At 62.9% G+C, this 20,671-nt stretch overlaps 1 protein-coding gene across 2 annotated transcripts in view; it reads left to right on the top strand.

The window, feature by feature from the left end:
* The window catches only part of DSCAML1 (DS cell adhesion molecule like 1), a 104,832-nt gene extending 84,403 nt beyond the window's left edge, over window positions 1–20,429 (top strand). For both annotated transcript variants that reach the window (XM_042800534.1, XM_042800533.1), the window contains exons 9-33: window positions 931–1,209; window positions 1,437–1,556; window positions 1,675–1,851; window positions 5,844–6,043; window positions 6,348–6,444; window positions 6,558–6,686; window positions 7,094–7,261; window positions 7,427–7,497; window positions 8,415–8,655; window positions 9,654–9,800; window positions 9,877–10,032; window positions 10,545–10,684; window positions 11,837–11,990; window positions 12,208–12,325; window positions 12,412–12,575; window positions 12,704–12,802; window positions 14,439–14,627; window positions 14,717–15,004; window positions 15,084–15,239; window positions 15,361–15,391; window positions 15,663–15,781; window positions 16,106–16,258; window positions 16,457–16,651; window positions 17,195–17,506; window positions 19,540–20,429. In XM_042800534.1, coding sequence (XP_042656468.1) covers window positions 931–1,209; window positions 1,437–1,556; window positions 1,675–1,851; window positions 5,844–6,043; window positions 6,348–6,444; window positions 6,558–6,686; window positions 7,094–7,261; window positions 7,427–7,497; window positions 8,415–8,655; window positions 9,654–9,800; window positions 9,877–10,032; window positions 10,545–10,684; window positions 11,837–11,990; window positions 12,208–12,325; window positions 12,412–12,575; window positions 12,704–12,802; window positions 14,439–14,627; window positions 14,717–15,004; window positions 15,084–15,239; window positions 15,361–15,391; window positions 15,663–15,781; window positions 16,106–16,258; window positions 16,457–16,651; window positions 17,195–17,506; window positions 19,540–19,979 — 4,343 coding nt within the window. In that variant the 3' untranslated portion in view covers window positions 19,980–20,429. The remainder of the gene's footprint in view (window positions 1–930; window positions 1,210–1,436; window positions 1,557–1,674; window positions 1,852–5,843; window positions 6,044–6,347; window positions 6,445–6,557; window positions 6,687–7,093; window positions 7,262–7,426; window positions 7,498–8,414; window positions 8,656–9,653; window positions 9,801–9,876; window positions 10,033–10,544; window positions 10,685–11,836; window positions 11,991–12,207; window positions 12,326–12,411; window positions 12,576–12,703; window positions 12,803–14,438; window positions 14,628–14,716; window positions 15,005–15,083; window positions 15,240–15,360; window positions 15,392–15,662; window positions 15,782–16,105; window positions 16,259–16,456; window positions 16,652–17,194; window positions 17,507–19,539) is intronic.
* Window positions 20,430–20,671: the final 242 nt, after the last annotated feature.

The following is a 20,671-nucleotide window of genomic DNA, read 5'->3' on the forward strand; positions in this document are numbered from 1 at the left end:
CTGGCGGCTGCCGAGCGGCCGGTGGGTCTTTGTGGATCCACGAGCCCATCCCCGCTCTGCAATGGACTGCGGTGCATTCCCAATTAATTATTCATTAATTATGGAAAACAGGCAGCGCTGGCTCCATGGCTCCAGCAGCTCGAGCCACGCCGCCGTAGCTGGTGAAGGGGCAGCCAGCGCTGCCCGCACCCGCCTGCCTGGCTCGCTGGCAGCCTGGGGGGGCCGTGAGCAGCCCCCCGCTTGCCCCATGCCCCACGGAGCGGCTGGGCCGTGGCACAGAGACCCGGCACAGAGACCTCTGTGCGGCGCTGGGCCGGGCACAGGGCGGGGTGGGAGCCCAGGGGTGGTGTGGGGAACCGCTCCTGCCCCTCTGCCAGAGGGCAGCCGATTTCTGCCGAGGGGACAATTGGCAGCCTGCTAATTTAATTATGGAGACTGCAGAAAGAGGATCTCATCTACCAGGTGCTGAGCCTTGTTACGCTAATTGTCTCCCTCTCTCCGCTTTCTTCCCCCTCCCACATTGCCAGAGATGCTGCGGTTGCCTAATTAAGTTATCAGAAAGATAACGGCTGGTTCTGAATCCAGTGCCTTTAAGAAAAGCATCCATGTAATAACTGCTTTTCTGCGAGCAGATAAATGCTGGGGCGGAATTTGGGCTGGCACGTGCTCGTGCCGGGGGGCGGCTGGGGCTTCCCCCAGAGCAGGGCTGGCTCTGCTCGGGGGGTCGGTGTGTGTCTGTCCTGCTCGTAGCGTGGTGGCCCTGCCAAGTGGGAGACATCTCCCCGGCGGCATCTCCCACTCTCCCTGGCCGTATTCCTGGCGGAAACAAAATCCTGCCTTAGCTTCTGGGCAGCATCTCCCCCTGGCCCCTCCAGAGGAAGACTTTCCCCGGACGGGCTCTCCAGGGTGCTCTGCCTCTCCCCTCGACAGTCCCTCCGCTGATCCAGCCCTTCGAGTTCCCGCCCGCCTCCATCGGGCAGCTCCTCTACATCCCCTGTGTGGTCTCCTCCGGGGACATGCCCATCCACATCACCTGGAGGAAGGACGGGCACGTCATCCTCTCTGGCTCTGGCGTCACCATCGAGAGCAAGGAGTTCATGAGCTCCCTGCAGATCTCCAGTGTCTCCCTCAAGCACAACGGCAACTACACCTGCATCGCCAGCAACGACGCTGCCACGGTCAGCCGGGAGCGGCAGCTCATCGTGCGGGGTGCGTGCCGCGGGGCCGACCCGTCCCCATCCCCGATGCCGCTGAGGGAGGAGGGGTGGCACGCCTGGGAGCAGAGATCAGTCCCGAGGATGGGGGGAGATAAGGCTGTCCTGGTGCAGAGGCAGGCGAGGGGGCTGAGGAGCAGGGCTGCACCCGCGTGCCCGCAGGCACGGAGCAGTTGCAAAGGTTTTTCTTACAGTGACCGTCTTTTCTCTCCAATTACTCAGTGCCTCCCCGGTTCGTGGTCCAGCCCAACAACCAGGACGGCATCTATGGTAAAGCCGGGGTGCTGAATTGCTCCGTGGACGGGTACCCCCCTCCGAAAGTCATGTGGAAACACGCCAAAGGTGTGAGACCCGGCAGCGCGGGGGGACCTCGCTGCGGGCAGGGGAGAGCCCCCTTTCAGCTCGGCCACCCCGGCCCCAAGCCTCACAAGCTGAGTCTCTGTGTGTCCCCCCCCCCCAGGGAGCGGCAACCCCCAGCAGTACCACCCCATACCTCTCACGGGCCGCATCCAGATCCTGCCCAACAGCTCCCTGCTCATCCGCCACGTGCTGGAGGAGGACATCGGCTACTACCTCTGCCAGGCCAGCAACGGGGTGGGCACGGACATCAGCAAGTCCATGTTTCTCACCGTGAAGAGTAAGTAGCCACAGCCACGGCGGCGAGGGGCCGGGGACCTGCGGGGTGGGTGCTGGTCAGCAGAGCCCGGTCCGGCGCGGCCCTCGGCACGGCACAGCCCGCCAGCGATGAGCAGGGAGGGCGTTGATTCCCCTCCTCTGGGGACCCGCTTCCCTTTTGCTGCTAAACACACTTTGTGCTTAATAAAACCGAGCGATCAATCTACATCACAGAGGAGGAAAGGAAAGAGCCGGGCTAATTTGACAGGGGTGGGCTGGGAAGTGTTGTTGGACACCGTGTTTGAACTGCGCTTATTATCGGATTCCTCTCCCGTTGCTATCAGCCAAGTGCAGAGTCTCCAGCTCCTCTTTATTTATTTTGATTGTTGCTGCCGTGAGCGTTCAAAGCTCCAAAAGGAGGTGGTGGAGGGGGGAGCAGCCCCGTCACGCTCGCTGCTGCGGCAGCTCCCGCGCGTCTCCGGAGCGGGGCTGGGGTCGGGGCCGGGCTCAGCGGGGCTAAACGCTGCCCTGTGTCGGGACCGGGGGTGCTGGGCCTTGCGGGCGGAGCCGTGGGGTGCGCGGACACTGTGTCCCGGCGAGGGTCCGGCGCCGGGGAATCGCCCGGGACGAGGCGTGAAGAAAGCGGCTCTGGCTCGGGCAGCCCCCGTGCTGCCTCCCCTCCCCAGCCCGGCGCTTCCTCCTCGGCCTCGGCCGGCATTTCGTGCAGGGCTTCCCCTCCCCGCACCCAGCCGCTGCTTCCCCGGGTTTCTGCTCCCCTCCCTGTCAGCTGTTTAATTTATCCCGCCGACTGATGAATCAAAACGAGCGACTTCAAACAACGCACTTCAATAAGGCGCAGGTACAAAGTCGAGGCGATTAATCCCGAGCGAGCGTGCAGCAGTCTTGGAGCCTGAACTGCCGCCGTGTCCCTGCTATCTGCTGTAATTGCATCCCAGGACAGGTTGCTTGCTGACTTGAATAGCACATAACCTTATTATGCATGTGCTTTTACATTTCCTGGAGACCTCGCAGCCTTTGAAAAGGTTTGGATGAATAGGTAGACGAAGCGCCACAGCCAATTAAGCATTATATGGGGCTTTTTGTTTTGTTTCATTTTTGGATTTTTGTTTGTTTAGTGAAATGTCAGGCCAATTAAAGTGAGATCAGCGCCAGCTTTCCTTGAAAGTCAGGCCACTGCGGACGGAGGTAAATGGAAGTTAATCAGAGCCCAGACGAAGCTGCTGGTGGTCAGTGGGGGAGAGGGGAGCAGCCAGCCCATCCCCTTCCCCGATACCACAGCGATGGGCTCAGGGAGGGATGTGCAGCCCTGGCCGAGGGCCTGTGGACCTGCCCGTGCCCGGGGGAGCTGGCCGCAGCTCGCGGCAGGCACGGAAAGCCGCCTGGCTGTGCTTGGATCGGTGGGGGAACGTGTTCCCCGGGGCCCGGCCGTGCGGCTTGCCCGTCCCGGGGTGCCCACGCTCGGCTCACGCCCGGGCGCAGGCAGCAGGTTGGGGGCTTGCCGTGACGGTGGGTGCTGGAGGCGGGGAGCGTGCGCCCGGGGGGGACGGCTCGCCGGGCTGAGCGCAGGTGAGGAGGCCGCCGGCGCGTGATAAATGCCATTTAGCACACGGCTGCACGCCTCCCCGGCTGCCGAGAGCGGAGCGCGAGGGGTGGAGAGGGTCACATCGCAGCGGGACTGTGCCGGGGCGGCGGGCAGGGCTGGCTGGAGGGGGGGCCCTCTGCTCGACCCCCCCAGCACCCCGACAGCAGGGGGAGCGGGTCCAGCCCCGGGCCGGGTTTGGGGCAGCTGCCCCCAAGTCGCGGGGCCAGGCGTGTTTGGAAGTTCGGTGCCGTACGGCGAGAGCAGAACTGATTGCTTCCATGCAATTTGAATTAATCTCATGCTTCAGGTGAAACTCAGCTAATCAGTGTAGAAAGGAAGCTGAAATGGGTGCAATCAAATTAACATCACAGAGCCGGCTCCAAACAAGAAAGAGGGGGGGCGAGGGAGGCAGGCACAGCCCTTGTCACCCTTGTCACCGTCCTCATTCAGTTGTCACCAGCCGGCTGCGACGCGGCTCGTGCCCCAGCCCTGCGTGGGACGGCGGAGCGTGCCGGGGGCTGTCGGCTGCCTTTGTAGCCACTCTTATCTCTGCCCAGCAGCGGGAGGAGCCTCTTGTCGAGGCCTTGTTAACAAGGGCTGTGGGCACGGGGGGAGCGCAGGGGGGCCGGGCGGGCGCAGGAAGCATCGGAGGCAAAGCTCTCCCGGAGGGAAGCCTGTCTGCACAGCAGCGCGGAGCCAGGGCAGGAGCCGGTGTTCCCGGTGTCCTGCACCCGGGGAGGGGGCTGGGGGCAGCCGGGGGCCTGCGGCCAGTCCCGAGCAATGCCGGGCCCCCGCGAGCGGCTCCAGGGCCGGTGTTCGATGTGCAAGAGGTGCTGCCTCGGCGCTTTTCCTTTTGCTTTGCTTTTGGTTTGTTTTGCTCTGGACGGCGTGCCACTCTCCTGGGACCCCGGCAGCTGAGAGTGGTTGATATGTTTACATCCAAGGAGCTGCTTTTAATCAAACATCAATAAGTGCATTTCAGCAAAGTAGAGCCTGAAACGGAGCTCCTCTCCCGGGGCCGCCGCTCGCCGGGAAGGGGGCTGCCGCCTCCACAGCTAAGTCCTGCCCCCGCGGCCACGCCGGCCCCCGGCCTGCCCCAAACCCAGGCTGCCTGCGGGACAGGGTGGCCCCTCCATGGCCTCGTGGCAGGAGCCCGGCAAGGGCTGCCGTGGTGCCAAAATGGAGACGCTGAGCCGCTGCCCGGGGTGCATGCGAGAGCCCCTGGCTGTCCCCGTGCTCTGCCTTCGCCCCAGCGTGGCCCTGGCATCGGAGCAAGTCGGGACGGGGCAGAGCCGGGAGGAGTCTTGCTCCGTCCCTTGTAGCTCTCGGCTCGCGGCACCCTGGGCTGCAGGTCCAGCAGTGCCACGTCCCGGCGCTGCCCCAGCACCCCTGCGCTGTGCCGGCGGGCGGGCTCCCCCCGGGGTGCTGCCAGTGGGTGCCAGGCTGGGCCCCCTCTGTTCCCAGCCGCACGGGTGCCTGCCCTGCACCCCGCAACCGCCAGCAGCTTGGGAGGAAAGGTTTCCTTAGCTGTTAATTGAATTACATTGCCACAGAAAGCCGAGAAGTCGTAGCTCATTAGAGCCTCTTGTGTCCCATTATAACAGTGTGTGTTGCCTTTGCGGATTGTCATTATCATATATTACTGCGGGACTCAGCAGTGCTGTTTGTTTATGCATTACATTTTTTTCTGCTTACCCAGGCTGCCCTCGCCCCCCCAGCCCGTTTCTCCCACGCGGCGCTGGGCAGGAGGAGGAGGCTGAGCGCGGCACGGGCTGGCACTGCCACTGCCAGGCCGGTGGCCCCGGCGCCTGGGTGGGAGGCAGCGCCTTCGTGCCGGGGCTGCGGGCGACCCACCAGGCTGTGGCGAGGGCCCCAGGGCCGTTCCCAGTGCGCCCAGGACGCGGCCAGTGCTGCAGCCCCGCCGGGCGGTGAGCGCGGCGTGGGGGTCCCCACTGTCCTCGTTTGCATATTGGGGTGGCTCTGAAAAAAAATGAAAATCTCCGGCACCTGCCATGCAAAGGCGGCCTTGCTGATGTGAAATCGCACTCTACATTCTGCCCAGGTTTATACGAGTGAATTATGCAAATCTGTGATGGAAAACATTCTTCCTCTCATCCTCGGGAGTGTAAAACCTTAGTCAATAATTCATACCCGCACGTCTCAGACTGGAGGCTTTCTCTTCATTATAGTGTGCGCTCGGTTATTTGTCTTTCACGTTTTATTGTCTACCCTGGTGTAATGCTATGCATTATAAAATTTATCTGCTTCATTATTTTATGATCCTGAGCTGTATAATGCAGCGAGACGATTCCGCTTCAGGCTGCGTGGCCTCGTAGCGAGACCCGCATCGGCCGCGTCCCCGGCGGGGGCTGCGGGCCGGGGCGCACGGGTGACCCCCTGCCTCCCCGCAGTCCCGGCCATGATCACCTCCCACCCCAACACCACCATCGCCATCAAGGGCCAGACCAAGGAGCTGAACTGCACCGCCCGGGGCGAGCGGCCCATCATCATCCGCTGGGAGAAAGGCGACACCGTCATCGACCCCGACCGCAACATGCGCTACGCCATCACCACCAAGGACAACGGCGACGAGGTCATCTCCACCCTCAAGGTGAGGAGGGGGGCAGGGGGTGTCGGTGGTCCCCGATTAAAACCCGGCCACCGTCTGCTTGCTGTGCCAAGCCCTGGGATTTTTGCGCTAAATCTCAGCTGCCTGCACGACGGGCTCTGGTTGCGAAGGTGCTTTGCAGCACCAGGGGTGTCTCATTGAACAAATTTTCGGCGCAGGTGTGAGCCAGGGGACTGGGCGTTTGGGGGGGTGACCTGCCCCCGCGATGCCGGGGGAAGGCGGGGGCACGGTGCTCGGGGCAGCTCGGGCTGAACCGGCTCCTCTTCTCTCCCCAAAAAATTCCTAGCTGAAACCAGCCGACCGCGGGGACTCGGTCTTCTTCTCCTGCCACGCCATCAACTCCTACGGCGAGGACAGAGGCTTGATCCAGCTCACTGTCCAAGGTACTCGCTCCCCCGTGCACAAGCCCCGGGGCGCAAAGCTGCGCCGTGAGGGTCCCCCTGCTCCCAGGGGGCTTCTCTCCCTGTCGCCCCTAACCTGCCCGTGTCTCCTCAAGAGCCCCCTGACCCGCCGGAGCTGGAGATCCGCGAGGTGAAAGCCCGGAGTATGAATCTGCGATGGACGCAGCGCTTCGACGGCAACAGCATCATCACCGGCTTCGACATCGAGTACAAGAACAAGTCGGGTAGGTGGTGGCCAACCCCCCCCTCCCCTCCCCGGGCACGGGGGCAAGTGGCAGGGCTGGGGGCTGCCCTGTGGCCACCGGGGCCCGGGGCCGGGCTGCCCTGGCAGCACCTCCAAGGGAATAGTCTGCATCCTGGTTCCTTTGATGAAGAAAGGAGAGCGCAGCGGTAATGAAATATGTTAATTTCTGTTGGATGGGAGCATTTGAAAGGGAACATTAAAAGAGACAATATTTGCAAAAAGCCAAAGCCAGGCTGCGCAACGGTGGGGAGAGGGGAAGCGGCACCTCTCCGCAGGGTTGGGAACGACAAAGCTGGGGAGGTTCCTGGGGACTTCACCTGCCCGAGCGTGGCCCCCGGGACAGGATTTGGGTGCTGACCCCCCCGTCTCGCTCCGCCGCTTTTCCAGATTCCTGGGATTTTAAGCAGTCTACGCGCAACATCTCCCCGACCATCAACCAGGCGAACATCGTGGACCTCCACCCGGCCTCGGTGTACAGCATCCGCATGTACTCCTTCAACAAGATCGGGCGCAGCGAGCCGAGCAAGGAGCTCACCATCAGCACGGAGGAAGCGGGTACGGCTCGTGGCGTGGGCAGGGGCGGCCACGGGCAGCGTGGGGGCTGTAGCCCGGAGCGAAGCTGGCTGCGGCAGAGCTCCCTCCGTGCCCAGTGCTTTCGCGACGAGGAGCTCCGTTCCCTGACGCTTCGCCACGCGCCCTTTTGGGTCTGTTTCTCCGCAGCCCCCGACGGGCCTCCGATGGACGTCACCCTGCAGCCGATAACGTCTCAGAGCATCCAGGTGACCTGGAAGGTGAGCGGGGCCGGGGCGGCGCACGGCCTTTCCCCGGCCACGGGGGCTCGGGCAGCACCAAACGCCGTCCCTGGCGGCAGCTTGTCCCGGGAAGAATTTCCCGGGTAAAGCAAAACCCCAAAGGCCGGGCCTGCAGCTCGGCCGCATCGCACGGGGTCCTTGTTAATCTTGGTTTATAACAAGCTCGTTATCTCGTAGGATGTCTGTGGGGGGCCACGGGAGAGGAAGGATAAATATGTAAAAACAGAGACGCTGGGTTGCGAAGTGTTTGAGCAAAGATCAATAAAATTTAGAATCGGATTTATTTTTCCAAAGGTGCATAATGAAACATAAAATTGATTATAAAGTTAGGACTTCGGAATGAACTGGTAAGTCAATAAATTTAGGGTTCCGGCTTCCCCCCCCTCCCCTTAAGTGCTGAAAAACAGATTAATGGAAAATAAGATTCACTTGAGAGATAAGTCACTTCGTTTTAAGAGTATTTCAGTAAGATGGATCACCCTGGCTTCGTAACATGAATTTGCAATCAACCCTATTGATTTCTTAATGCTTCAGAGAAATATTGTTAAGATTGATCTCAGCCTGGCCTCGCGCGTTTTCAAGGCTGTCAGACCCGGGGATTTCCCCCGCTCTCGCTGAGCTGCTCCAGCCGGGGAGCGGTGGTGGCCAGGGGCATCCCGCTGCCCGGCCAGCGCTTTCCTCTCCGGTGGCCCCCGAGGATCTGCTGGCCCTTGTTTCTCACTATTTTGCCACTCGCTGTGCACGCCCAAGCGCTGCTGCGGGGAGACGAAATGTGAAAGCTTGGAGAGAAGCCGCTGGGGAGCGGCGGTCGGGGCGAGGGAGCCCTGCGAGCCTCCCGGCCCCGCGACGCGCAGCCCTGCGTGACACCGCTCCGTCTTGCACCCCCCGTTCCTCAGGCCCCGAAGAAGGAGCTGCAGAACGGGGTGATCCGTGGCTACCAGATTGGATACCGGGAGAACAGCCCAGGCAGCAACGGCCAGTACAGCATTGTGGAGATGAAAGCCACGGGAGACAGCGAGGTCTACACACTGGACAACCTGAAGAAGTTTGCCCAGTACGGGGTGGTGGTGCAGGCGTTCAACCGCGCCGGGACGGGACCGTCGTCCAGTGAGATCAACGCCACCACGCTGGAGGATGGTGAGGCTGGCCCCGTCCCCGGCCGGGCGCTCTTCCCGCTGCCACGTCCCCGGGGGGGGGGACACCAGCCCTGCCACCCCCGGGGCTGCCCGCCCTGTCCCGAGCCGGCCTCGGGGCGGGCGCTGCCCACCGGCAGCATTTGGCTGGGCCGCTCGCTCGCGTGTCCACACGCGTGGGCACGGTCCCAGGCACCCCGGGGAGCTGTGAGCACGAGGACGCCAGGACCCCCGCGGCACCGGGTTCCTGGCGCCATTGGAAGGCTGTCGAGGTGGGTTTAGACCTTGCCGAAGTGCCAGGGGGAGGTTTCCCCCCCGGGAGAGATCGCTGGTGGCCACAGGCGTCATAAAAACGACGAGACAAAAGTTTTGCAGTGCATTTGCGTGGCAGTTTTTCATACTTAATTAAGGCTCTCGTTAGCCTGTCAAACCACAATCATTTCCTGGCTACATTAGCACTCCTCCTGGGGTATTCAAGGGCCCCTGTTTTAGCAATAGTATCTTTCCCATAATTATATTACCTTCATTTAGTTCAAACGGACTATCTGTATTAGTTTATTATACTCCATCCCTAATTACATGGTGCTTATATTTTTGCACCTAAGTAATATGAAACAATAATCATTTTCAAAGAGGATCGTTACGGTGATGTATTATCATTTAAATGCTCATAAAAATTAGAGTTTCCTCTTACGGGGCACTGGGATCTAATTACCTCGCATCCAGCCAGCTCTCCCGCTCTCCCCTCGCTGGGAAGCACGGCGGGTCCCGGCGGCCTCCCCCTCCCCGTGAGCGCGGGGGCTGCCCCTGCCTCGGTGCTGCAGGAGAACGGCCGGGCACCGGGGGCTCGAGCCGCCGGGGCAGAGGCGGCAGCGGCGCGGTGGGGTCCCGTGCCGGGGGCGGTTGGGGCGGCTGACGCGTGGGGCGCGGCTCCTTCAGCCCCGCACGTGCCTCCCCCCCCATCCTCCTGCTGATTGTCCTCCCCACGCGTCCCCTCCTCAGTCCCCAGCCAGCCCCCCGAGAACGTGCGGGCCATCTCCATCACGTCGGACGTGGCCGTGATCTCCTGGTCGGAGCCCCCGCGCAGCACGCTCAACGGGGTGCTCAAGGGCTACCGGGTCATCTTCTGGTCCCTCTACATGGACGGAGGTGAGCGCCGGGGGGGACATGGGGAGCCGGGGGGGTGCCGGAGTGGGGCTGACGCACGGGCCCCGTCTCGCGGCAGAGTGGGGCGAGATGCAGAACATCACGACCACGCGGGAGCGAGTGGAGCTGCGGGGCATGGAGAAGTTCACCAACTACAGCGTGCAGGTGCTGGCGTACACCCAGGCCGGCGACGGCGTCCGCAGCAGCGTGCTCTACATCCAGACCAAGGAGGACAGTGAGTGGCCCTGCCCGGGGAGCGGGCGCGCGTGGGGACGCGCTCCTCTTGCCCTAAACCGCAGCGATTCGAAGAAGACGGAGCGTTGAGGCGGCTTCTTCCTTCTCTCTCGGCCGCCTGATGCTCGTGTGGGGGCGCGGAGGAAACCCCCCGTGTACAGCCACGGGCAGGGCATTTCCCTTTCTCTTTTTTTTCCTTTCCCTTAAGTGTGGATAGTTAAATATTTACACCCCTGCCCGCCCTACTTTAATGCCATTAACTCGGTAGCGGCGCGAGCGTCGGGGGCTCAGCCGGGCAGGGTGAGGCTGAGCTTGAGGAGCTGCCATTAAAAGCCAATCACAGTTCCTAAACCAACTGGGCTGCAATTACCCCTCCTGCCTCTGGCTCGGCGGGGGACCGGCACCGTCCCTGGAGGGGGAGCCCAGGCCTGGGGCAGGGTGCTGCCGCCTCGCCGGGCCGGGCAGAGACACCCCCCGCCCCGTGCCAGCTCCGCCACGCTCTCCCTCCTTCAGTTCCAGGTCCCCCGGCCGGCATCAAGGCTGTGCCGTCCTCCGCCAGCAGCGTGGTGGTGTCCTGGCTGCCGCCGGCCAAGCCCAACGGCATCATTCGGAAATACACCATCTTCTGCTCCAGCCCCGGCTCGGGGCAGCCGGTACGGAGCGGGGCCGGGGTCGGGGCTGAGCGGGACCGGGCAGCGGCGCAGCAAAGGTCCCTTGGGCACTGCCGAGTCGCGAGGGCACCCGCGGACGCGCTGCGGCGGCGCACGGTCCTGTCGTCTCTCCCTTCCCTTCATCCGGCACCTCCCCTGCTCCGCGCTCGCTCCGGGAAGGCGAACGTGCCAGCAGCTGACCGACAATAAAACAGAAATCAAACCTGGCCCCATCCCTCCTTCGCGAGGGAGAGGTTGATAGGAGGTCTGCAGACGGGTGCTTATCAAAAGCTCCTTCTACAAACTCATTTCACTATCTGAGCCTCTGGTTTCCAGGGCAACATAATCTTTTCATCAAAGCAACTGGTAAAACCGCTGGGATCCGATATTGTTTTCTTGGCATCTTGTCAAAACTGTCATTTGGGTAAAAAAAAAAAAAAAGAAATTATGCATGCTATACAATATTCATATAGGTGTCTGCGAGGGGGGTACATTTACACCCCTGGGCCCCACAGGGGCGCGCGTTTGATGGTGGTGAAGGTGCGGGTGCCCGCGTGTTTGTGCGCACCGGTCCCACCGGGCGCCATCCCCTCCCCTCGGCCCCGGTGCGATGGGGACCGGCGCTCGGCCTCGCTGCCAGCCGGACTGCGCCGGGGCCACGCGGGACGTGAGCCCACGTGGGGTTTCGGGGACCCCCAGGCTGCTCACTGCGACCGCGGAGGGTTTTGGGCAGCCCGGCCGCGGCTCGTGCCCGCATCCAGCCCCCGCTGCGGCTCGGCGGGCGGCCGGCGAAGCGTCCTTTCCCGGGAACAAATCCTGCCGTCGCAGCCATCTGTTCCCGGGCTCCGGCCCGCGCTCCCTGGAGAAATTACGACACCAGCCGGTTCAGGCCGGCATTGAGGAACGCCGAGCCGAGCGGCTGCGCGGGAGCAAACCCGCAGCCCCCCGAGGAGCTGGCTGCCGAGCAGCTGTGGGGCCTCGGAGGGCATCTGGGGGGGCTGGGGGTTCCCGGGTGCTGGTCCAGAGGGGGTTTTTCCTTGCCGGCAGCTCAGGCGCTGCTCCGGCTCCTGTTTTGCCTGGGCTGGTGGCCCGAGCTGCGGGCGCCGGGCGAGGGTCTCACGGAGGCTGTGCCTCCTCCCGTCTCTCTCTCCGCAGGCCCCCAGCGAGTACGAGACCAGCCCCGAGCAGCTCTTTTACCGCATTGCCCACCTGAACCGTGGGCAGCAGTACCTGCTGTGGGTGGCCGCCGTCACCTCCGCTGGCCGCGGCAACATCAGCGAGAAAGTCACCATCGAGCCTGCTGGGAAAGGTATGGGGGGGCTGCCGGCTCGGGGAGGGGGGGCACACGCATGCCCTGGCTCTGCCGTCCCCTGCCCCTGGGGATGCACCGTAGCAGCCGGCAGCAAGGCAGAACTGGGGTGACTGGTGCCCGGGGCAAGGCACGGACGGTCTCGGCGCTCGTTACGCGGTGGGGGGGGTCGCACACGGGGCTGACCTCCTCCTTGCCCCATCCCCCTCCCCCCAAGCCCCCGCCAAGATTATCTCCTTCGGCGGCACCGTCACCACCCCGTGGATGAAGGACGTGAGGCTGCCGTGCAACTCCGTGGGGGAACCGGTTCCGGCTGTCAAGTGGACCAAGGACAGGTACCGGGGGGGGGGGGCCGGCTGCGTCGCCCGTGCTGGGTCGCGTGCGGCTGACGCGCCCTCTCCTCTTCCTCCCCGGACTCCAGCGAGGACTCCGCCATCCCGGTGACGGTGGATGGCCACCGCCTGATCCAGCCCAACGGCACGCTGGTGCTGCGCTCGGTGAAAGCCGAGGACTCCGGCTACTACACCTGCACCGCCACCAACACCTGGGGCTTCGACACCATCATCATCAACCTGCTGGTGCAAGGTGGGGGCCGCTGGCGGTGGACGCTGGGAGCGAGCGCTCTGCTCACCCTCTTGCTTCTCTCCGGCGGGGTGAAGCTCCGCAGGGTCTTTCCCATGCGAGGGGCTCACGGGCTTTTCCCTCCTCCCAAGTGCCCCCGGACCAGCCCCGCCTGACCGTCTCCAAGACCTCGGCATCGTCCATCACGCTGGCCTGGATCCCTGGGGACAACGGCGGCAGCTCCATCCGAGGTAGGGCTGCTGCGAGCGACGGGGCCGGCGCCAGCACCACAGCACCCAGCAGCCATCCCCGAGCCGCGGGTGCCTCCGGTCCCGGCGCGGGGGGACAAGAGTCACAGCGCATGTTTCGGGGCGCGCACCCACACACTGCACAGGCACTTTGGTGCCTGTGCCTCGGTTTCCCCCTCTCTGAAGTGCCTGGAAACGCCCCACAGCAAGGGTGATGCGTCTGAGCCTGCAGGAGGGCCGCCAGCCCTCGCAAAGGGGCTGCTAAGGTGTTTTGGGCAAGATGCAGGGACTGAAGCAGCTAACGAAGGGCAGGTCACTAATTGCTGGGGGTGCTGGTGGCCAGGTGCCTGCTCTGTGTCTCCCGGCATTGGTGCGACGCTGAACCCGACGGGGCAGGATTTGTCCCCCATCCCTGGCAGGCTGGGGGCTTTGGGCGGGCTCCGGGAGCATCCCTGCTTTCCGGAGCCTCCTTTCTGCTCTGATTCATCTCATGAATTATACGTTGAAGCAGCTGCACACGGAGGGGGGAGCGGGGAGTGAGGAAGGAGACCTCGCTTACAATTAATTAAAAGCATGAAAGTAATTACAAGCAAATCTCCCCAGCCAGCAGCCTTTCACTCCAGCGGACTCTGTTGATAAATTTGGTTATAATTGGATTAGAAATATTAAAAACATGCTGCATGTACAAAATAAATAAATAACCGGTGGCAGGCACCAGGGTGCCAGGCACAGTGGGTGGTGTGGGGGGTACCAGGGCTGGCTTCGGCACGGCCAGGAAAGTGTGTGCCCACAGGCAGACCCACGCCGCCCCGGGAGGGTCCCAGTACCCCCGCCCTCCACCCCCAGGGGGGGCAGCCTTGGTGCCGGGCAGGCACGAGGAGCCCCCCCTTCCCTCAGGGCTGCTCTGCCTTCGAGGGCGCCCTTTGGCATCCCCGCAGCCCTTTGGGATTTGCTGCCTGGGGGGGCATCGCCGTGCTCGGCCCCTGCCCCACACCCTGGGCATGTGCCCCTCGCTGGGACCCCCGGCGCGCCGTCCCCAGGCGGGTTGTGGATGGCAGCGTAACAGGTTTGTTCAGCTAGGACACAGTGTGCTTCCTAATACTCTTAATCACGGGCGAGGAGGCGGCGCGCGATGACAGCAGCGACTTCCTAGCAGCTTCCCGAGGGAGCTAGTTAATTCTGGCTTTCCCTTTATAGCCTCCCACCAATCAATCACGCTCCGCGCTCCCGTGCGAACCCACGCGCTGGTGGTGCTGGGGGCAGGTGCAGGGGGCGGCTGCGGGGGCTCTGGCAGAGCCCTGGGGGGGCGGTTAGCTGCCGGGGGTGCCCGCGTGCCTCTTGCCGGGGCTGTGTGGTGAGCAGAGCCGGCAGCTGAGCCCACCGCCGCTCGGGGTCCGGGCGGGCAGCAGCTCGTAAGCCCCGTTGGCGGAGGGGGCCGCGCTTCCATCGCCGGTCCCGTGCCCGCAGCTCGGCAGGAATCGGCGTGCAATGGGTGCCCCGGCGCTGCCCGGCTGCGCTGGCCTTGCCCACCGGCTGTCCCCGAGGTGGGTGTGGGGCACCCCGCGGGCTCTGCGCCCCGCCGGCAGCCCCTTCTCTCGCCCTGCCCGGAGGTGACCGCCCCGTCCTTGCCCCCCTCCAGGCTTCGTGCTCCAGTACTCGGTGGACAACAGCGAGGAGTGGAAGGATGTGTTCATCAGCTCCTCCGAGCGCTCCTTCAAGCTGGAGAGCCTCAAGTGCGGCACCTGGTATAAGGTGAAGCTGGCGGCCAAGAACAGCGTGGGGGCTGGACGCATCAGCGAGATCATCGAAGCCAAGACCCACGGCAGAGGTGAGCCTGCCCCACGGCGTCCCCGTCCCGCGGTGGGATGCCGCGCTCCCCTCTCGGCGCAGCCCTCCTGACCGCCCCCTCTCCCGCAGAGCCTTCCTTCAGCAAGGACCAGCACCTCTTTACCCACATCAACTCCACGCACGCCAGGCTCAACCTCCAGGGCTGGAGCAGCGGGGGCTGCCCCATCACCGCCATCGTCCTGGAGTACCGCCCCAAGGGCAACTGGGTCTGGCAGAGCCTCCGCACCAACAGCTCGGGCGAGGTCTTCCTGACGGAGCTGCGCGAGGCCACCTGGTACGAGCTCCGCATGAAGGCTTGCAACAGCGCCGGCTGCGGCAACGAGACCGCCCAGTTCGCCACGCTGGACTACGACGGCAGTGAGTGGGGCGAGGGGCTGGGGGGGAGTGGGGGGGTCCCGGGAGCGCTCCTCGCCCACCCGCCCGCCCTCCGCCCTAGGCACCATCCCCCCTATCAAGTCTGCCCAAGGGGAGGGTGACGACGTGAAGAAACTCTTCACCATCGCCTGCCCCGTCATCCTGGCCACGCTGGGAGTGGCCCTGCTCTTCATCATCCGCAAGAAGAGGAAGGAGAAGCGGCTGAAGAGGCTTCGCGGTGAGACGGGGCTCAGGGCCACAGCGCACGGGGCCAGACCTTACCTGGACCGGCTCGTTACGCCCTAAACAGCTCTTAAAAAAAAACCCCTTCCTCCTTGTTTTTTGTGTCTCTTGCACAGATGCCAAGAGTTTGGCTGAAATGCTGATCAGGTGGGTCTCTCAGCTGCAAGCGGTTGGCGGGGGGAAGGCTGGGAGGCAGGGGCTCCCCCGGGACCTTTATAAGCCCGGGTTCAAGCCCTGGCTCGGTTTCAGCCCCGTCTGGGCTCAGGCCTGGGGAGGTCGTGTCGGGCTCAGCAGCCTGGTGCTGCTCCTGCCCGCCCGAGGGTCCCCGGTGCCCCGGGGCGAGCTGAGCCCCCCCGGGGTCGAGCCGCCGGGGCTCCCTCCAGTAACGGCCGGGTCTGTGTCCCCTCTCACCTCACAGCAAGAATAACCGCAGCTTTGACACGCCGGTGAAGGGGCCCCCCCAGGGCCCCCGACTGCACATAGACATCCCCCGCGTGCAGCTCCTCATCGAGGACAAGGAAGGCATCAAGCAGCTGGGTAAGCACCGCGTGCCGCTGCGCCGTGGGGCTCCTGCCCACGGAGGGGATGTGGGCCAGCCGCCCGCCTGGCCCCGCGCTGCCCCCTTCCCACCCGCCGGCAGAGCGGGGCACGGGGGCTGCCCACGGCTCCTGCTCCCCCCACGCTGCTGGTGGCTCCGCTGGCAGCACCCGCAGCGAGCTCCTGGGCGGGGGTTACCCGGCCCCGTGTGCCCCGGAGTGCTGGCGGGGACGCTCCCGTGGGCGTGTGGAGCGTGGGCTGGCAGGCGCCTGCAGCGAGCCCCGGGCTAGAGAAAACGATCCGAGCCCCGGCTTCTTCCCGCAGGCGATGACAAAGCCACGATCCCGGTGACCGACACGGAGTTCAGTCAGGCAGTGAACCCCCAGAGCTTCTGCACGGGCGTCTCGCTGCATCACCCCGCTCTGATCCAGAACACGGGGCCCCTCATCGACATGTCAGACATCCGCCCCGGCACCAGTAAGGGGCTGGGGGCGTGCGGGGCTGGGCTGGGCGTGCTGGGAGCAGCGCGGCCAGTCCCCATACATCCCCTTCCAGAGGGGTGCTGGGCCTGCATCATATAGAGCTGTGGGGGTGGGGGGAGGGAGCAGAAGGAGGGGGGAGCGCCCCATGGGCTCCGGGAATCACCCGCCGTGACCGTCACCTTTGTGCCTTTAGACCCCGTGTCAAGGAAGAGCGTGAAGTCTGCGCACAGCACCCGCAACCGGTACTCCAGCCAGTGGACCCTCACCAAGTGCCAGGCGTCCACCCCGGCACGGACCCTCACCTCGGACTGGAGGACGGTGGGGTCCCAGCACGGCATCACGGTCACCGAGAGCGACAGCTACAGCGCCAGCCTCTCTCAGGACACCGGTACGCCTGCCCAGGGCCCCGGGGGGCTGCTGCTAGCTGGGAGCTGCTGGTTTGGGGTACGCGAGTTCATCGGCGGTGACCCCGAGCCCCCAGGTCGGGTTGAGTGCGGGGGTAGAACGTGCTGCCAGTCAACGGGATGGTGGAAGCACGGCTTCCGCTGCAGGAGCCACGTGGCTGGAGGCAGCGGGGTCGACAAGTGCCCTCCGATTTCCAGCGAAGGTTGCGAGCGGGTTCGTAGAAGGGAGAGAGGCAGGTGACGGGCGCTGGTGTCAGGTCTCGTGTGCTCGGTGAGGGGGGGGAACAGCCCCTGCCCCGCTGAACGTCCCCAGGGGAAGGGCTCTGCCCTCTGCCTGGCGGCTGTGGGGCTCTGCTGTCAGCTCCTCGTGCCCCCCAGCCGCTCTGGGGTGGCTCCCGAGAGCAGGGGTCGTGCCCAGCCCTGGGGACGGAGGGCTGGCTGTATCTCGGCGGGGACAGCCGGGGTGTTCCCAGGCCAGGGACGATTCGCAGGTCAGTGACGCATCCTCTCCCCCCCCTGCCCCCCAGACAAGGGGCGGAACAGCATGGTGTCGACGGAGAGCGCCTCGTCGACCTACGAGGAGCTGGCGCGCGCCTACGAGCACGCGAAGCTGGAGGAGCAGCTGCAGCACGCCAAGTTTGAGATCACCGAGTGCTTCATCTCGGACAGCTCCTCGGACCAGATGACCACCGGCACCACCGACAACGCCGACAGCATGACCTCCATGAGCACCCCCTCCGAGCCCGGCATCTGCCGCTTCACAGCCTCCCCCCCCAAGCCCCAGGACAGCGAGCGGGGCAAGAGCGTGGCCGTGCCCATCCCGCACCGTGCCAGCAAGAGTAAGTACGGAGGGGTCTCGCCTTCCCGGTCGGGGTGTCGGGGAACGCAGAGAAAAATACAAAACTAAAGGTGCGGAGAGAGGCAGTTCCTGCCAAGGGGAGGGGAGGAGGTGGGAAAAGCACCTCCCTTGCACCCTTCCCTGTCCCGAGCCTCCAGTAGCATCTGCTGTGCCTGTGTGTGTCCACTCCAGGGGCTTTGTGGGGCTGGCTGGTGGAATCTCTAGGCGAGTGCAGTAGGGTCTGCAGGTTGTTTCTAGATGCCGACGCAATCTAGAAAAGATCCCCACACCACCTACTCAAAAATCTAACTAACAGTTCTAGTTTTCTCTCCTCACGTTTTCTCATCTTCACTTCACTTTCTCCCTTTGCTCCTCTTCATGTTTTTTTTCTTGTCTTTGCTGATTTTCCCTTCACCTTTTTTTCTTCTCTGTTCCTCTTTGCTTCTCCTCTCTTCCCATTTCTTTGCTCCTTTCCCATTTCTCTTCCTCACTTGTCTTCTCTTTCCTCCTCTTAGCTCCTCTGCATGTTGCTTTGTGCCTCTTTGCTTTTCTTCTCCTTTCCTCCCCTTTCTTTTCTCCACTCACTTCCTCTAATTTAATTTATTTCCCTTTGTTTCCATTTACACCCCTCTATTAATTTATTACTATTCCTTCCAATTCCTATTTTTTTCTTCCTATTTTTTTTTTCCTATTAATTTCTTTATCTTGCCTCTTCTGTGCTGTTTGACGGAATCAGAGGACGGTTGGGGTTGGAAGGGACCTTGAGACTCTTCCAGTTCAGCCCCCGGCCACGGGCGGGGACACCTTCCACCAGCCCAGGTTTCTCAAAGCCCCGTCCAACCTTCCCGGTTCTATCTGTTTCTCGTCCTCCGCCGCTCTACTCCACCGCCAGCGTCCCGGCAGCAGACTCCCCTCTGCGGCGTGGCCAGCTGGGACGTGTTTTCCAGCAAGTGACAATACAACCCCTCCAGCACCAGCAGCACCAGGCTCCAGCCGTTGTAACCCGCGGCGAGGGGGCCCCTTCCAGCTCCCCACGATGGCTCAGGGGGTGGTGCTGCCTGGTCCTTCCCTTAGCTACACCCCAAATAGAGTGTGTGCCTAGGTAATACCAGATGGTGGGAAAATCGAACTATAGCAAAGATGTTGTATTTCAAGGTAATACATAGAGTGGGGATGTACTTAATACTGAGAAAGTCCACTTTAAAAACATAACTGATAATTGCCAGTTAATTTTTATACGGAGTGTATTACGTAATATACAGTATAACGTTGTCTTTGCCTTCAAATAAGGCAAAAGACTTAAAAATATTTCTTAAAATAGTATAGTGTATGTTATAAGGCAGAATACACTAGTATTATACACATGTCATTTACAGAACATAAGACATAGACAAGCGTGAGCGATAGCGTCATGTTTGTTATACAGCAGCTCTACAAGACACTGTCTTGCATACATACACGTAAATCCTTAAGTTTAGATACCAGTGCTGTATAATATGACCTAGCAGAGTATCTTGTTTATTGTGGCACATGCGCTATTTACATTTGTGTAGTGTAACATCTGGCGTGGCGTGCTCTAGAACACTGCTCAGATGCTGTCGGAAAGCGAGGGCGGGAGTGCAGCAGAAGTGTTCTCACACCTTACGCTGCAGAGCCCAGTGACCTTACGGCCGCCCTGGCACCAGCGCGAGCCCCCTGACCCTCTGCGTGCCCCCCGCGGCTGCCCCGCGCCATGCAGCATGTCAGCTGGACGTGCCACGTTGCAGTGCACCCGAAAACGCGGGCGGACGCCGGAGGAAGCGAGCCAGTTCAGGATAGCGGTGCACGGCCGCGCACCTTTAGCATTCCCCCTCGCAACGCACCGTAAACCCCACGAAGCCTGTTGCGCGCCGCAGCGCACGCCAGCCCCCGGCAGGCTTGCAGCCCCTGGTTTCCGCGCTACGGCACGGCCCTCTCGGGGGGGGGTGGGTGCCCCAGGGTGCGCGGGGCCCCCCCCCCGGTGCCTCACCCCCCGCACCCCGCTTCCCCTCGCAGGCGACTACTGCAACCTCCCGCTCTACGTCAAGTCGGACGCCTTCTTCCGCAAGCCCGAGGCGCACGAGCCCTGCCCGGTGGTGCCGCCGCGGGAAGCCTCCATCCGCAACCTCGCCCGCGCCTACCACGCCCAGGCCCGGCACCTGACGCTGGAGCCCGGCAGCAAGCCCCTGGGGCTGCCCCCCCCGGCCCCCGCCGCAACCACCTTACCTCAAAGGACTCTCCCCATGCCCGCCGCGACGAGCGCCGCCGCGCCCGCCGCCAGCGCCGCCCCGGCCCCCGCCGCCGAGCCCCCCCCCGCCGCCGCCGAGCCGCGGGTGCCCGCGCACTCCAAAGTGGGGGGCTCCAGGGACTCGCTCCTAGAAATGAGCACATCGGGCGTCGGCAGGGCTCAAAAACAGGGGGCCGGCGCCTACTCCAAGTCCTACACGCTGGTGTAGGGCGCCGACCCCCCCACCGCCCGCGACGGACGCTGCGCGTTTCCCTGCGCCATTTATATTTAATGAACAGACTTGTACATAACGAACTCTTTTGTATAAATGAAGCTATTTTCTTCTTCTCCGAACAGAAAAAGAAACCAGGGCACAAAGAATTTGATGTTACAGATTTAAAAATATAATATATATGTAAACATATATATATATTTCACATCATTTTGAAAGGGGCACAAGGAAAGACTCAGCGACTTTTTTTTTTTTTTTTTTTTTTTCCCCGTTTTGTTTCCCTGATCTTGTCGGTGGTTTTAAAAAGGAACGTCTCAAAAGACATTGCATGCTATTTTACTGTTCTGAAAACAGCAGGAGTTGCTTCAATTTGCAAATGCTTATGTGTTAATACCTTTTTCTATGAAAAAAAACCCAGCGCTGTGTGCAATAAAGGTTATGTTTATACGTGGGCGTTTGTTACGTGAGCAGGACGTGGCGAGAGGGGCAGCCCAAACCCAGGCGGGCAGGACACCAAGGGCTGCCCCCCCCCCGAGCCCTGCCAACCTGTGGAGCCGCCGGAGGGGACGGGAGGGCAGCGGGGTCCTGGGGACCGACCCCCCGCACCTGCCCGGCTGTGCCGCAGCGGCCCCGGCTCACCGCCCAGCCCAGCCGTGCCGGCCGGCTCCAGCGCAGGACAGCGAACCGCG

This window comes from Tyto alba, unplaced genomic scaffold (assembly GCF_018691265.1).
Source record: "Tyto alba isolate M040663 unplaced genomic scaffold, T.alba_DEE_v4.0 Super-Scaffold_32, whole genome shotgun sequence".
NCBI classification, from domain to species: Eukaryota; Metazoa; Chordata; class Aves; order Strigiformes; family Tytonidae; genus Tyto; species Tyto alba.